General features: G+C 41.8%; 2 protein-coding genes across 4 annotated transcripts in view; both read right to left on the reverse strand.

The window, feature by feature from the left end:
• plcg2 (phospholipase C, gamma 2) overlaps nucleotides 1-2296 on the reverse strand; it is a 29207-nt gene extending 26911 nt beyond the window's left edge. For both annotated transcript variants that reach the window (XM_080438547.1, XM_080438546.1), the window contains exon 1: nucleotides 2151-2296. The gene's annotated coding sequence lies outside the window, so the exon portion shown is untranslated. The remainder of the gene's footprint in view (nucleotides 1-2150) is intronic.
• Nucleotides 2297-4485: 2189 nt separating this feature from the next.
• Nucleotides 4486-11724, reverse strand: meak7 (MTOR associated protein, eak-7 homolog). 2 transcript variants are annotated; one of them, XM_080438549.1, is made up of 9 exons: nucleotides 11672-11724; nucleotides 10335-10523; nucleotides 9907-10179; nucleotides 8755-8914; nucleotides 8445-8656; nucleotides 7958-8144; nucleotides 7524-7642; nucleotides 7245-7424; nucleotides 4486-5380 (listed from the first exon to the last, which is right to left on the reverse strand). In XM_080438549.1, the coding sequence occupies exons 2-9, from the start codon at nucleotides 10503-10505 to the stop codon at nucleotides 5264-5266; spliced, it is 1419 nt and encodes a 472-aa protein (XP_080294675.1). In that variant the 5' UTR covers nucleotides 10506-10523; nucleotides 11672-11724; the 3' UTR covers nucleotides 4486-5263. The 2 variants fall into 2 exon arrangements, with proteins under 2 accessions (XP_080294675.1, XP_080294674.1); XM_080438548.1 differs by lacking the exon at nucleotides 11672-11724 and adding an exon at nucleotides 10722-10786.
• Nucleotides 11725-18091: the final 6367 nt, after the last annotated feature.

Raw genomic sequence — 18091 nt, forward strand, 5'->3', positions numbered from 1 at the left:
ACGTATTAATGTGTGAATATTTTATTCTCTGTTGATGAGGACCACAATGGAAACCAGTCATTTTAGTTACTGCAATTCCGTGCTGTTTACATCTTATATTAAGCATTCAATCAATCAAAAAAGGATGTGGCAGTGTTATTGGCAGGGAAGTTGTTTTAATTGTAAATTACCATCAATGTTGGAACAGAGCAGTTTTATAAACCATAAACAGTGCATGCAGTTGAGGTTTTGGCCGGAGGTGGGGCTATGCATGATAGAAATATGCCGGATTTATACTTACATGCGTGCCAAACAGCAGATCTACAAGCTCTCAACACGTCGCAGCAGTGCAAACAAGCTCGTCTGTCTAGCTCTCTACATAGAGGCAGGAGGCCCCTAGCCTGGCATTGGCCAGACTGATAACGTGGATTCACTCACACGTTCCTCCAGTGCGGTACCGTGGAGGAACGTGTGAGTGAATCCACGTTATCAGTCTGGCCAATGCCAGGCAAGGAGGCCTGTGTCAACTATCTTTTAGGGCCCACCCCACGCTACCCAGAACGGGCACAAACGCACCACTAGAGTTACAAAGAGAAGTCCAACGCGCTTCAGCCAAGTTGTGGGTAGAAGGGAACGGTGCTCAACAGTGGGACAAAACTAATATTTAAAAAAAGATTGCCAGGGCAATTCAAACGAGACTACCCCCAAAAAATACTGGAGTCAAACCCTGAAGGAGACACTGGTCGAAATGTCGGTCATCCCTGCAAATCAATAAAGGTGAAGACCCAGTTGAGTGCTCCAGAAGTTGTTTGGGTAGTCTCTTTTGAAGTTCCCAGGTCATTTTCTTTGTATTCACTACTAGAGCTGAAAGGCATGTATGGGTCAAGAAAGCACCTGTACAGAATTTACATTCTTTCATTTTCATTAAAGTTAATTTCATAAAAAATAATAATAGTCAGATGTCAGTCCTGAAGTAAGACAGCCATAATAGTTGGGGCCTTGCCTTGTACTGTATGGCTGAGGGACCCGGCCACATCTTTGAGTGTTTGATACATTTTCGGAAATTGTAGATGGCTGAGGACCCCTGGGCAGTGGACCCTTTAGCTTGGTCAGTAATCCATCCCAAGCATAGGGGAGATAACAGCGGAGTGAATTGTTATAGTTTCTCAAGGTCTTCTAGTGATCAAAATAAAAGTAAAATGTAATCATTCCTCATAGATAATAGAGAGCACTCTAGAAACATGATGCTGTAAATACCACAGTATTTACTTAATTGTTCTTGTTCACAATTTTGTACATTTAAAAAATGTCTCACATCTAAAGATGAAATGGGTTGCCATCACTCTGAAGGGAAGTTAATAAATTACTTAGGCCTATATTATCGCCAATCCAGTGTTTATCTCTCTGAGACCTGTACAGGTAGGCTAGTATGTAATTTATGCTGCTTCCTCATATGCTGACAACTGACGCCCATGGCACATGCACTTAGGAATGCAAGCAAACAAGTGCAAGAAACAACATTATTGTTTATTATATTAAACAAAACTAATTATTAGACATTCAAATGCTTCCTATAATGTGCTGTTGTAGCCTCTTTCAGGCATCAATAATCAAACCCTGTGCCAACCCTGTATCAGTATGTCCTATGACTTATTTATTTTCTCTGTAGTTTGTGGTCCAGGTAGGTGGAATCAGTCCTTCTTGAAGTCATATTGCATAGTTTGTCATTCTGTATCAAACTATGCAAATGATGGCTTAGTCAATGTGAAATGGAAGATTACTGGAACTTATTAGATATGAATAGAACCATCTTAGGAGTCTTCTCTTTTATTTCAAAACTCCCTTTTAGAAAGATTGCTGCAAATAGGTCAATTTAACTTATTTTGTTTTAATCCTACATCATCCTTTTGCAGGATGATGTAGCCTTAACATCTCTAAATGATAACACCGGGTAGGCCTACCATACAGCTGCATAGGACTACATAAACAATGGGATATTCAACACCCAACTGACACTCATCTGCTCTCTGCTGTAGCTCAACAGATATAGCCTGCCAGCAAAAAGCGGATTTCCCCCCCTTGTCACTTACACATTGTCATGTGTAACAACAGGCAGTCTTGACACATTTAGACAATCAAATACAATAAGACAGCCAAATATAAATACTTACCCTATTGAACGTATAAGTCAGCTGCTCAGGCTCCTCACAGGATGGTGTCAATGCATGTTAGAAGAGTTTTCAGATAAACAGTAGTTCCAGTGTAGTTTGAGCAGCTCTAGGCCAGCAGCAGCACAACGGTCAGTTCCTCTATTGGCGTGTTGTATAAGGAAGTAAAAGTTCACTTGCATTACAGACTAGAGGCATGGAGGCAGTAATAAAAACACATCCGGAAGCAAGGATGTTATCTATGCAAAGTCTGGAGGACGGAAAACAGTTTGACAGCATGATGAGCGCAGATGAGCACTTTATTGTATACTTGAGAATTGTTGTCACCTAATAGTTGCTTTGTGATAAAACTAGCTCTGGTCCATAGAAGGCGAGAACTCCTTCTAACGATATGGACCAGAGCTATGATAAAACATACGTTCGAAATGCCTGGGTATACGTATATCTCTGAAAGTAGCGGTGATGTGTATTTAATTGTATTACTCTTATCGCACGTGTCTTGCTTAATATTTTAAGCGAAATCAAATGTATAGTATATACATTGTTGCGAGCTTGTAAATCTACAATTCTTGGAAGTATAAATGGGGTTTTAAGCGGAGGAGTGAGTACAGTCCTATGCCTTTTCTGCCACACAAAGTTGTAATGTGTAGGCTATTTATCTCTCGCTGCCGCAGCACCTGCTGCTCAACACGGTGACGTGTGGAGCGGAGGAGAAAGATGCCTAAACAAGGAAATCCATTGTAGCCTACCTATTGTTCCATTATGTAAAGCTTCTGATAAAGTAATTGTTTAAATCAGAGGTTCTCAACCTGTGGGCCGTGAGGATATTGCAAGTGGGCCGCTACATAATTGGAAAAACACCAAGATTGTATTTTTTTTAATTAAGAAATGATTTTAAAAAATGATAAAACTAAACATGGTAATTTTTCATGGAAAGATGTGTTTTGAATGTGATACCGACAAATAGGAACTTAATGTTAGTTCCATTGATCCTAGACAGAACTCAAACATGCTCTGAAAATGCACGCGGCCCAGGCCCACCCATCTGACCAATCAACACGCGGCTGCTGTAGCGCAGTGCACCAACCTGGGGGGGGGGGCACCAAACGGCGTGGAGAAAGTGAAAGAAGACAGAACTATCGGCTAAGTGCCGAAATTTAGAAGCAGTGGCTGCTAAAGGAGTGCTACAACATTGAAACGCGCCGGTGGGCCCACTGGGCCGCGAACTCGTTTGAGATTTTAATGTGGGCCCTGATTCAGAAAAGGTTGAGAACCCCTGGCCCTGGTTTAAATGAACGGTAGATTATTATTACCGTAATATTGTTATTTTTAGTGGAGAGTCGTCGGACCGACACGGTTGGAAATATTGAAGGAAAATGATGGGCCAAAATGTAGAGCTATCTGCAATCAACTGAGGTCCCCGCGGTGTTCGATGCTTTCCCTACGCAAATATAAGGCTAGGTAGCGGTGCTGGAAGAGTGTCAGTGGTGTAGAAAGTACTCAAATGTTTTACTTAAGTAAAAGTATCAATACTGCAATGTAGAAAATCGAGAAATACTCGGTTACAAGTAAAAGTCCAGAATTCAAAATGTACTTGAGTAAAAGTACAAAAGTATCAAAATGTACTAAAAGTACAAAAGTAGAAAGTAGGCCTACTCATTATGCAGTATGTCCCATTTCACAAGTTTTCAAATGTATATATATATTTTTTAAATAGCAGATCTACAAGCTCACAATGCATCGCATCATGATGTGTTGTGAGCTTGTAGATCGGCTATTTTCAAATGGCCGAAATGTATTGGGCTGAAGTGGGTAATGTATGTGTTGTAATAATGATAAAAATCTACAAAGCCACTAAAGTTTTCAAATATTTGTAGTGGAGTAAAAGTACAATATTTGCCTCTGATGTAGTGGAGCGAAGTAAAAGTTCGGAAATTGGAAATACTCAAGTAAAGTACAAATACCTCAAAATTGTACTCAAGTGTAGTTACTGTAGTTACTTTCCACCACTGCCTACCGTCACACTCTTCTTTTCCCTTTTCTATATGAAACAAGCTTCACGTTGGGAATGGCACGTAGGCCGACATACCATATTTGCATAATATAACTTCACATGCCCAAGTCATTTACATAATGGAGAACAGAGGAGAGTCTACACATCAGCTTGGCATCTAGGGGGATGTTTTGATTACTGTGTTCATGAAGTTCAAAATGTTAAGATTTTGACATTATGGCAATTTATCATTGCCTATTTGACTATTCACTGGCAAGGTTTTGACATCTCTGACTAAACATAGATAATCAAACATCATATGGAAATGAATAGACTACACCGGAATTGAAACATTAATGAGTGGACACTCAGGTGCCCTCTTATTTTAATACAACAAACTTAACATGTTCATAGGCCTACAGGCAAAACTCTTAATTGCTACTATACAGTAGATACAGAACATATTATGCCGATAAATGTGTGCGCGCACACACAATCCCGGCCTTTGAACTTTAAATACCATATGATAATTTAACACACAACAAATACTGTAAATCATTACACATTTGAGAACAATAAACACCATCTGTATCACTAATATCTGTATCATAGAATAAGACATCCTCAAAACCACTCACTATGCCTTTCAGAGAGTTGTCTTTTAGAGGTAGGCCTATTAACAAGAGAAAATAGTTTCAAGTCTTGAAGGGAAAATAAATCTCTAATTAAAGTGATCAAAGTTAATTGTCCTCTGTCTTCATGTTTTTTTTACCTACAGTATTTGTACACACTGTATTAGTGTTTGGCATTGCTTTTAATTGTGTGTTCATTGTTTTCTACTTTCAGTGCATTTGTGTATAGGTTTGGCTCAGGACATAAGAAACAATGTCCCCACCCTGTGATTGCGTTGGAATGTACATTTATGGGGAAATTATAGAGGCAAAAATAAAATGTAATTTGTCAAGACATGGTTTCCCTAAAAGCATTTTCTGAGCGGTCACCATGGTAACACCATGTACCATGTACGCATATATGTGCATGTATGCAGGTATGTACAGTACCTTGTACTGTAATTGAGAGCATAATGCTTTGAGAAAATGTCCCAGGTTCAGTGTGTACCCCCTCACTCCTGGTCTTCCTCTGGTTCCCTGAGACCCTGGCTGTGGAGAGTCTTCCCTGCCATCTCCATCATGGCCTGGACCTCTGGATCTACATCCAAAATACTCCTCTTGTTCTCATCCTGAAAAAATATATTGTCAGACACTCAAATTAATAGGTTATAAACAGAAATGATAAATACAACTAGAAAAAGTGCTCCTCGGAGCACAGGTCTCTGCCAGGTTACAGTAGGTTATTGTGGCCTCCTGGTGGCGCTATAATAGGCCAATGTGAAAAGGGGACCATTTCTTCTTGGGCCTTTCACGACAATCGGACCTTGCATTCATGATTTGAGGCATTTTGTTCCAAAAATGTGTTTTGCTAAATTATACCTGCTGGTGGCGCTATAACAGGCCAATGTGAAAAGGGTGGCATTTCTTCCTCGGCCTAGTGGGAATGTGCGTGTGAAATTGCACGGAAAGCGCAAGCTGCGTTCATGATTTGAGGCATTTTGTTCAAAACGGACCAATTCTGCAAATTTTGGAAGCCAACCTTAGCCAATGAGGATGGAATATGGAAAATTGGACAGATCCGTGTTGATCACATGACTATAGAGATACTGTGTACCGATTTGCATGACATTTGGATAAAATCTGTTGGAGTAAATGGGTTTTGCACAAATCGGCCTCCTGGTGGCGCTATAACAGGCCCATGTGAAAAATGTCCAGTTCCATTTGTATTCTCAGACACTGCACAAAACAAGGCTAAGATTCTAAAAGCCCCACTAGCAGCCTACAGACTGTGCCGCTCCTTACACCCAAATGGAAATGTTGACTGAAAGGTAGCGCTGGGGAAAGAGGTTTGCCAAAATTAGTAGGGTTTATCCTGCAATCCACCTATAAGATTATGAGACAACTTGTGTACAAGTGGAAGGTTTAGCCTAAGGGTGACAGGAAAGGCCATGAATCACCTAAATTAGTAGGGTTCATCCTTGCTGAGTGAATTGGTTTGGCATGGGAGTGGCACCAGGCTAGAGCAAAAGGCCAAACGGTCACCAGAATCAGTAGGGGTCAACCTCTGGGGATTTCTAGACATGTTATTTGGGACCAAAATGATGGACAAACAGTAGTTGTACATTTTATTAAGCATTTTGCAGTGTTTTTCAGATAAATCTGTCTTTTCATCGGTCCTTTTTTCTAGTAATGTTGCCGGTAGGTTGTTGCTGTTGCCTAGTCATGCATGGAATATACAGCAAATAGCTGATATTGCGATAATCATTCAGTTAGAGCAGTGGTTCCCAAACGGTACGCCAAGGGCAAGGCCCAAGGCACACTGGTGTGCCCTGAGACAAGTCCAGGTCTGTCATGGAATTTTGCGACAACCACACATTATTATTGCAAATATACAGCTATACTATTTTTTTCACAAATAAAAATCTTTTAGCAACGATAGCCGATCTACAAGCTCACAGTTGCATCGCTAGAGTACCGTTCTACTCAACGTGTTGTCTATGGCATGGCTGCCACCTAGAGGTCAATAAGCTAATTCCTCTACACTGGAATGCAATGATGTTTATTAATTCAAGTGAAATCATGTGGACCCAGTAACCTTCCAGAGAGCTGGACAAATAATGGTTAAATGGAGGTTTGTTTAAAAAAGGTAAAAGGGGGGGGGGGTGATACTTTACTTAAAGCAAAAAAATGTTTTTATTGCAAATACTCGGTCCAACTGATCTAGGTATCTCCTGTCACCAGATACCTGATGAAGTTATATGGAGGGAAAATAATCTACACAAAATACATAAAATTTACAAAATCATGCCCTCAGCATCCTGCTGACTGCTGAGTTAAGCTAAAGTTCAAGCACTTGCAACTTTATTTTCCTGAATACTTTGTAGCCTTTTATACCTTCACTATCTTTCTCTATGGGCATTGCCATCTCCCTCCACTTTATAGTAATTAATATGCAAAAATATCTTGCACCAAAAATATATATTATACACTGACCTCTTCTGATACTGGGGGTTTGCCAACCCCCCACACCTCCATAGAGTCAATAGTGAATTCCTCATCTCCAGAGAGCTGGGGGCTGCCGTAAGTGGTGCATTTGGGTCGTGCTCGACTGTGGCCATGGCCAAAGTCACTATCCAGCCACAGGCCGAAGTAGCCGTGCTGTCCACCCATACCCTGATCCAGAAAATTCAATAGATAAAGTCAACAATGCTGATTAAAGTTTGACAGTCGCCGTAGCAAGCAGCAGAGTTCTACATTGTCTAATAGCCTCACCAGTCCGTTGGGCATGGTCTGCTGGTTCTGGTTAAGGTACATGAAGTGTTGGTTGTATCCTGTACAGGTGTACACTCGCAGCCTGGGGAACACAGTGAATAGGAAGCATCTGGAGTCTCCTGTGTAGACACAGACATGCATCAGCATTCAGCGACAGAGACATACAAACGCAGTCCACACAAAGCATCCATAAATAAACAGCACCGCACACCCCCGGGTCATATGGGACACACACGGCAAGTTTGAGGCCGCTCGGTCGGACGGCGCCCAACTCATGGCCAAGACAGACAAACAGGCAGACACAGCTATCGTGTATTAATAGATAGATGACATGCCCAAATTAGGGACACTAGGTTGAAAGTGATTAATTGTTGTATTAATCTCAGTCGTATGTCTACATATCACACACTCTCCCATGTTTTTCTTGCTCTGACCTTGGAACTGTGGTTTGAGCTCCCAGGCTTGGGAGGCAAAGCCGCCAAAGATGTTCCCCTTGGTGTCTTTGACCAGCAGCAGGGTGGGCCCACGCTTCGTAAGGCCAGTCACCACCCTGCTAAAGCTCTCTCCGTGCAGTTTCGTGGAAAACAAAAGATTCCAAGGAGCGCTGTAACTGTCTGGCAACTGGAGTGCCAGGGGAGAGAAGTAGAAGAAAAAGTAACCACGTGTCAATAATACACCTGAAATATCACCATGTGCATGAACACTTTAGACTTTTAAGAGACTATGCATGAGTGATAGATAAACAGATTTGACATGTAGTATGCATAACCAAATGAATGCTGCAAAGTTTCCCATAACAAGCAGTCACACTCCATATTATTATTTCTGGTTTTAACAGTGAGTTTTAGTATGTATTTTTAAATCATGTTTCCTTGCTCCTTGCCATCTCTCCTTGAAATACTTTCAGAGGAAAACACTGACCTGTGGTGCCAAGAACATGAGGGTAGGCAGGTCCAGTAGACACCTCAGCTCATTCCAGGATGCCACCTTGCACGGGGGCAGCAGGGTGGGGGATGGCCTGGAACTCAGGCCCACATTCAGGCCCTCGGCTACCAGCATCTCCAGGTACGTTGCTACCTGGGACACACGGAAGATCCAGTCCTCCAAACAGGGAACATCACAGCTTCCCTGGTCTACGATAGGAAAGGAGACACAGGAACAGAAAGGAATGGTACAAAATGGCATAGTCTTTGAACGTGGCCACAAACTTTCAAATAACCTATCCACTTACCTGAAAATGTTAGTTCTGAGCACATCTGCTCTGCCAGGAGTTTTACACCAAGGGACTGGACACCAAGGGACTGGTCGCCCATTCTCTCTGGCTTCCAACCCTGCAGGCGCCCACTATGGGTCAGAATCTGAACTACAGCGGAGACCAGATCTTGTAAAAACTATGGGAAAAGGTAAGAGAGGCAGAGAAAGAGAGAGAGAGAAGGGGGGGGGGGTTATGGAGACTTCTGACCAACTTTAAACATACGTTTCCAGTTCAAATCTGCTGCTGAGACAATCAAATGAAGCTATGGGAAACTGCCACCTTCTAGAAAGGAGAACAACACACACATGCACAGAGTGTGACATCTTATAATGAGCATTAGTGAGGACCAATTATAATATGAAGATATGGTTGAAAATGGGTGAACTGCTCCTTTAAGAAGGTGGATACAATCTCTTCCCTAAAAATGCCTCTACGTTTTTTTTTTTCTGAATAATGACAGTATAGTCAGGGGATATTAGCAGAAAGGTTTCCAATCTTGGAATAAATTCCTTACCAAAAAAAATCTTCACCAATGTGTTTGTAAAGGTGTCTAGTAACACATCTCACAAAGACTGAAATTCAGTTTCCCTAGGAAAATTTTTGACAGCTGCTGTAAGTTTGGGTACCCACCATTTCCCTGCATTTCCATGCAGGGCAAAAAAAATCAAATTTAAATTCTGTTTTAAGTAGCATGTGAGGGGTCAAACTAGGGTGTTTTTATGATTCTGAATCCATTGCAAGCATTTGTTTTGCACCAAAACCACTCCTTGGGCTAAAAACAGCCCAATCTCAATGAGCTTTTTACACAAAAAGTATACCTGGACAAGGATGGCTATGGCCGTTTTTAGCCCAAGGAGTGGTTTCGGTGCAAAACAAATGCTTGCAATGGATTCAGAATCATAAAAACACCCTAGTTTGACCCCTCACATGCTACTTAAAACAGAATTAAAATTCGATTTTCAAAAATCAAAATTTCTCCTAGGGAAACTGAATTTGTGAGATGTGTTACTAGACACCTTTACAAACACATTGGTGAAGATTTTTTTTGGTAAGGAATTTATTCCAAGATTGGAAATCTTTCTGCTAATATCCCCTGACTAGTTGTAACAATGTCTGCTCAATGCTCACCTCAGCTACCTGGTCACTTGTAACACACTTTGACCCTCCTGCCCCTGGCTGGGACATGGCCATGACGAGGGGTGACCGTTCTTCTGCGGTGCCCCGCAGGATGTCTGCTAGGAAGATGATGAGTTGCTCTCGACTCACGCCAGAACCGACGGTGGTACCGGTGACACTGGTCTTCCCTGAGGGCGCAGGTGTTTCCACAGCAGGGTCAACACTACACATGGCCTGGTAGACCCTCCTTATCATAGAGTCTGACACCATGCTCCCCATAGAGAACTGAGAGAAACAAAGACAGGGTGGCCTAGTATGACCTGATCTCATACAAATTCATATTTGTCCTGAAGAGAGGGAGTAACAATTAAGTATGTTTTCAGTTGGGAACATTTTTATTGAACATATTCCTTTGAGGTTACTTGACTCAAGTTAAGTACCTTCAACATTTCGAGAGTTAGAAGCTTCCCTGAGGACCCTTTACCCGGGGGGGCACCTGCAGAGCCCCCGCCACCTTGGAGGCGGTCGAACACTGCCTCGACGGTGGGTCGTTCCTCCGGGCGGAACCGGGACAGCCGCTTCTGCGCAACCACGCTCTCGGTGTTGCCCATGTTTTGTTGTACACTGCACTGCAGTCCGGGACATAAATGTAGTCAGTGGATAACACACAACACATCATCAGTATGTCGACATGGTCTCGCAAGCACTGTTCTTTTGACTTCATCTGTGTTCACCTCAGAACTTAATAGATGCGAGTGTTGTTAGGTTATTATGCCCCCACAAAATCGGTTGATTTGAAAACATACATGAATGTGTTTGCTGCTAACCTGTATAGCAGGAATAGTTAGCTAAAGCTTCCATTCCATGACCAGAGTGCAGTCCAGGGACATGATGAAAACAAATACACTACCTGACTTCCTGTAACAAATAATCGTAAACAGCTATAAACACCAATCAGATTAACGAGATCAGTACATGTTCTGTTCAGTTCCGGTGATTGGTCAAGGAAGCTATCTTCCTTAGTGATTGGTCCCTGTTGTCAGGGAAGGCGGGCGTTGCATTAGGGCTATGTTCAAAGGATGGTTTCAAAGGCTATTCGATTTCGCTATTCAAGATGAGGAATACACCTATTCTATTATTAATTATGTCATTCTGAATAATATTCAGCATGGACAAACAATAGATTCACATCATTGCCTAGCCCTGAAACATGACTGTCTGTCATATCATGACAGTCATGGATGAACTTCAACTTGGTGTTTGCACTTTATTTCTTTACGGTCCGTACATCTACATAAACGTTCGAATTTCAAATATAAAGTGCAAACCCAATGGCCACAAATGTTACAATTCTGTAAGGGCTCACAGAAATACCCATACCTTCTGTTTTGTTCAATAAAAAGCATTTTAATCCGATTGGTGCTCGTTTTCTCCGTATTTCCTCCATATGCTTTCAACTACGCGACCCTATAGGTTGAGAGGTGTGCTGCACTCTGATATGTTATAATCCTATGAGAAAATGGTCACCAATCGGATTAAAATGCTTTTTATTGAACAATACGGAAGATACGGGTACTTTTGTGAACCCGTACACAATTTTAACATTTGTGGCCATAGGATAAGCACTTTATATTTGAAATCCAAACGTTTATGAAGATGTACGGGCTTTAAATAGAAAAAGTGCAACAAACAAACAAACAAACAAACAAGACAGACGGCTAGATCATTGCCCTACCACCACGTAAAAGCTCAAAGCACAAATTCTGTGCTATCACACCTTTCACCAGTAGAGTGTGCACGGGAGCAACTTGAGAGGAACCACTATGCAGCACGCTGTTTCTGTACTGAAACAGTAGGCGATGAAAAACGCCTTTTAAGGGCATGAGATTTTCTATGTGGGTGCGCTGAGGTGGGTGTGTTGCATTGTAATGAAGTCGTAGAGCCGTCCACAGACACACACACAGACACAGACACACACAGCACCACCTGAAGGTGACGTCGGACCTGCTGGCCAGGTGGCTGTTGTCGCACCAATCAATTCACTGAAAGTAAACAGGCGTCATCATCATGGCCATTACTGCAATAGTAGCATTACATCACCATGTTCATCTTTTATGGGCCTGTTATTTATTTATAATTTATAACAAAATCGCAAAGGTATGGATCATTAGCCTACTTCATTCACTGTGGTCATATGAATGAATGAATGAATGGATGAATGGATGAATGGATGGATGGATGGATGGATGGATGGATGAATTCTGTGACAATGAGAGTTGTTTTGGGTGATAGGCAAAATAAGAAAACACAAACAATTTATGAAAATAAACACATATTATTAAGCATATTATTAAACCATATAGGCCTAGATATTTTACAGCTCTGAGCAAGCTCTGAAACATTTAAATATCTCATGTTATCACAAACAGACAGCTATATCAAACCCACAATGATACTTGTTTCATTTTGGCCAGATGTCATAAGATTGCATCAAATCTAGTAATATGCCTAGTTTGTGCATGCACATAAATCTGGAATTTACTACATGTACATTTCTGTGTGTGCGTGTGTGTGTGTGTGTGTGTGTGTGTGTGTGTGTGTGTGTGTGTGTGTGTGTGTGTGTGTGTGTGACGATGTTACTACATAATATCTTACACAACAATATTATTACTTACTTGACTTAATTCTCTTTACCCCCTTTGGGGGCAAAGGGCATCCACCAGAGCTCAACTCACTACTCACTCTCTTCTGGGCCTGCGCTTTTGCTTCCTGCCAACTTACTTCCATTTTTTTGGAAGTAAGGTCTTGAAGTATGAAATGTCACCTGGTATTACTCGGCCTATGTTGTTTCCTCTTTTCCTGTGGATTGTTGTGACGTTGTTTGTGTCCTTCCCAGGGGTTTGACCTGTCCATTTCCACTTTACTATTTTGATTGTGGTAGCTATGTCTTCTTTGTTTGGTATTAGGCTACTCCAAAATTCCTCATTTGTGCTTTTTATTTATGGGCCACCATAGCTGTAGGCTTATAATGTAGGCATTTGTTGACAAACACCAGTATATTTTCTTTTTTTTATCCCACAATTTTGTAACCCATGTTTCACCCAGTGCCAATGCCTAAGCTTGTAATCCTGGGTGCTACTCTCCCTCCACCAGCCTGGGGAGAGCCTCAAACTGAGCTCATGCTTCTTTCAACACATGAGCAGTGAGCAGGCCGCTTCTTATCACCTGACAGGGGGGAGTTTCCCCGGTAGGACGTAGCACGCGGAAGGAACACGTTATTCCAAACAGTTCCTTTCCCCTCCATCAGGCTGACCAGGGGGAAGCAGTACTAGACAGCAGGATTACTACATGTTTTTGTGAGGGTATCTACCCTAGGGGACACAGGGAGAACATGCAAACTCCACACAGAAAGGCCCTTTCGCCAACCCCACCTAGTATGGTCACTGATGACACGGAGGAGAGAACACGCCCCCAGCGCCCACAGCGTCCCCGTTGGGAACCGAACCCAGGACCTTCTAGCTGTGAGGCGACAGTGCTACCGACTGCGCCACTGTGCCCCCTAAAACACCAGTATCTTGCTTGTGAGTTTCCACGTCTCTCCCATAGAGCAGAACGGTCTCTTCACGTTGGTATTGAAGATGCTTAGCTTTGTGTTGTGTGATGACCCTCTCCCACACTGCCTGTTGTGGCTGCTGCTGGGGCTAATTGGTGGGGTATGAGGCACACCTGGAGGCTTGGTGTGTCCCAAGCTATAAATACCACTGTCTTCCTTCTTTCACTCTATCTCTCTTCTCTTTTCCCAAGGATGTTCTGTTTTTATGCCTTCCTTTTGGTTTACACGTTACAACAGGAGTGCATGTGCAACATGCACTCCCACCCACACACTTCTTACACACTAATCCTCACTTGCAGTCACTCCACAGCCTATATGGAGTGACTGATATTTTGGTTCTGTTTATTTACTCACTTGAATAGATACCTTTTGTTACACCTTCCATTATGTCTGTGTCCTTGACTGCTCCTCCATCCCTGCTGATGTTGCTCCCTAGGTAGGTGAAAGGTTCCACGTCCTTCCGCCTGAATGTGATGAGATAGTATTTTGGGGTTTACTCTCACGGTCTTAGTTTTTCCCTTTTGATCATTAGTCTGAGCTGCTCGCATTTTATCCTAAAATGATTCTACAGGAAACTTTGCTCGAGATGGGCAGTAGCACTATGCCTCTCCAGTTGCTGTATTCACAGAAAGAGTTCCCTGTTTTAGAAATGGTGACCAGCAACAATATTATATTACACAACAATGATTATTCACTGAAGCCCCATTGACTCTTTTGTCAGGCAAGAAGACACACAAAGGCCTTTTTAAGCGTGCATGGTCAGACATTTAACCACTTAAGCCCTATTTAAACATTAGAGAAAAAAAGCCAATCTACAAGCTCAGAGTATATATTTTTTCTTTCTTATTTTTTTGTTGGAAGAAAGAATGCCCAACATAGGGATGCCAGGTTGAAAGGGGTTAAGGCACAAATACAGTGACCTTTATCAGACAAATGATGCTTAGCTCCTAGAAAGGCCAGACATTGCTTCCTGTTTCGAATGTTTCAAATGCCAAAGTCCTTTGTGAAACAATAGCCCTACACATTACATGTAATACTATTTTACTGTTCAAGAGACTTATAGACGTCCTTCACAGCGAATGTTTAACATCCAGAATCATGCTTAAATATATTTTGTCCCAAAACGGTTCCTGAAGATTGTCTAAACTTAATTGTGATTATGGTAGTGAGAAACAGGGATGTTGAAGCCAAGAATAAAACATTGTTGAAAGTAAAACTCAATCACACAGCACAGTTTGGCATAGACTGTGAACAAGGACAAAGAAGTTTGAACCAGCTGGACGAATTTGGTTCCCAAATTATTTAGCAAAAATTAGTGTAGAATTAATTGTAAAAATAGTTAGAATTAATTAGTCTGTATCTAGTTCTGTCATGGTGCCAAAATCATTTCAACAGAATGTAGGTTTTCAAAAAAATATATAATAATATATTTTAAACAGTTACAAATGTATTTATGATTATAGGATACATTCACACTTATATCTTTTGCAATGTGTGTATTTCTGAAAAAGTTGAAGTCAATATGTACTGTAGATCATTTCTACTTATCTACTTCCTTGCTCTCATTAAACTTTCCTTCTCATGGATGTTTCATGCAGGTACAGACAGACCCTTGTGATACACATGGTTCAAGAACACAGTGTGTACATGCACACGTCCCAATAAAAAGAGATTCATTGGCTTGATTTCTATCTCTGGCAATCTCCACATTGTTACTCTCCAGTGGATCAGCTAACTACAAGTTGAGACAAGACGCATTACTTGACTCTCTCCACCTCTCTCTCTCTCTCTCTCTCTCTCTCTCTCTCTCTCTCTCTCTCTCTCTCTCTCTCTCATTACTTCTTCTTTCTCTTCCCTCACCCACCACCCCTCCTTACAATCACATCCTTATAAGGTAAAAGTCTCACTGCTGAGTGACTAAACAGGAAATGCATCACTTGGACACACTTGTGCAAAAACACACATGCACAAACATACACATACATTTATATACTGATAATCACCTGACACACCACAGCCTATGGAGTTCCTGTACAAGGTCACCATTGCTAAACAATGCACAATTGAAATGCAAACACCATAGCCTACATACAGTTACTGTAACCACGTATAACTTTTGTCTAGATCTAAGAACAGAAGCACTGATTGCCTATCAGTTTTTCTCTTTGACTACTTTGGATAGTCTTAAGAAATACAATATATACAAGGAGAGTATGACCTGCAGCAAAGGTAATGATTCTGCTCTCTCTTTCCCATGTATTACGGTAAAACAATTCTAAAGACCAAGACGACACCCAGCACCTGTGAACTCAGGCAGATTGCCCCATTTGCCTGAGCGCTTCGCATTTTCATACTCAAGGATTTGAATCACAAGGAGGCACACATTTGAATCTCTGTACAGTACATGCCCTGGTTTCTAAGACTGAACCTCTTCCTCTAGCTGCCACAATTTATGTGAACAGGTTGCTCTTGGACTTAGTTGAGTGAGTCATACTGTAAATTTCACAGAGACTGAAATTACAATAGAATACTTCCATGGCATTCAAAGAGAACTTCCTCATTCTGTTTTGCTGAGTGCATCACATCATAAGGTTGGTGGCTCTGGCTGCTGAATTTGACCACCTTTTGAGGTCAAAATCATTGCTATATCAGCGTGTGTTTCCTTCAGAAAATGAAGAATCTAACAGGCCTGACAAACAAATAAGAGATGAATTTCTGATGCCTATTTAGATAACTCTTGAGCCAAGAGTTGATTTAAGAGAAGAAAAAAAACACTGGGTTGTGCACAGAGGGGGATGACCTTTCATTGTAACCTCTTTGCCTCGAAAGATGGCACTTGGGAGCCTATCAGGCTGTGCGTCTATAGACCAGGATGATCAATAAATTACAAACTATTTTTACTGGGGTCACTGATCCATGTGAAGCATAGAGTTATAGTTTAATTAAATTGAGAATAGAGCATTCAACAGCAAGAGGAGTAGGGGTGTGTGGGTGTGTGTGTGTGTGTGTGTGTGGGGGGGGGGGGGGGGGGCAGGCAGTATGAAGATACTTAGAAAATGGCAGTGTAAAAGGCAAAGGCGAATGGGGAAAAACCATAATTATAATAATGGTAGAAGTCAGTGTAAGGACACAAAAGCAGAATTATGTAAGCTCTCTGTCTGGTGAATGAGAAAGCAGCAACAAGAGGAAAAAGGAAATAGGAGAGTAGGAAATAGAACATGTGTTGCCTTGAGGTATAAGCTCCACATCAACATCAGTGTAGCCGCCGTAGAGAGCTGTAGGAGAGAGACATCACTGACATGTGACACTTGCAGGCGTTTCCAGAATTGCAACTTGCAAAGTCTTGCAGTTGTCCTGGGTTTTTAATGTCAATCAGAAACAGTGTAGAATAGGGTTAACCATTATAGGTGAAGATTATATAACACCATCAAAGCACAATATGACTGATATGTTGGTATGCTATCAATGATATTATACTGATATAAATATAGATGATTATCAAACCAACATAAGCCATTGCACAAGGTTTTCCCACCAAAGGCCGATTTATCCACCCAGCCAGCTGATGCAGCCGTACCTGAAGTTGGAGACCGAGGGCAATGACGAATTGTTTATCATGTACCCATAGACTTATTTATTCACAAAGACAATGAGAAACTAGACGTGTCGCAATTCAGGGCAATTGCAGAGTGTGGTTGCACCGACGCTAGTCGCGGGTCGCTGCCGCCGGGACTCGAGGAATACGCTGGGAGGAATACCGTCGAAGGCTGTGCCAATTACATTGTCACATAACTCCTGAGATCACTTGCGTTTTCGCCGGGACTCAGGGAATACGCTGGGAGGAATACCGTCGGAGGCCGCGTGACGTGCCATTCGAATCGGGTGTCGATCGGATCCTGCCTTCGTGATACATGCCGTTTTGATTTTAGGAAATAGGCCCCTCCCACAAATGTAACGGGCCAATCATATTGTCACGTCACTCCTGATATCACTTTTATTTCATTTTGAGAGGATTGATCCCCCCAAAAATCATATTTTTGCATCAAACGGTTACGTTTTGTGCATTTGTGGCGCCCCCTATGGGTCAAAGTGGAAATACTTTTGGGGATTCGTTGAGTAAACCACCCTCGACATGTTACTCAAATTTGGGATTGACTGGACGTTTCGTTAGTGATTTGTGGCCTTTTTTGTAAAACGGGCCCCTTCCGCTAACTTTGGAAGCCATTTACGGACGAACGGTATGGACTATCAAAATTCTGTTTCGCTCCAGATTATCGCATGGGTCCAGAGATAATGTGTACCGATTTGTGTGAAATTTGGAGAAAATATGTGGGAGGAGGAGCTAAAAGTGTGTTTTGAAGAAAATTCAAAATGGCGGAAAATCTATCCTGACGCAAATGGGCGTGGTCATGACCCAAGGAATCTAGGGGAAAAAAGATTTTTATTCTAGGACCTACGGTTCAAAAGTTATAGGCCAAAAACGTAAAGTGGGCTGTTATAGCGCCACCATGAGGCCGAATGGTGTGATTATTTATTTAAATAATTTCGGACTAAATTATAAACCTCCCCTCCAAATCTGGTAAC

The sequence above is a fragment of the Gymnoscopelus braueri genome, assembly GCF_963280865.1.
Source record: "Gymnoscopelus braueri genome assembly, chromosome: 9".
NCBI classification, from domain to species: Eukaryota; Metazoa; Chordata; class Actinopteri; order Myctophiformes; family Myctophidae; genus Gymnoscopelus; species Gymnoscopelus braueri.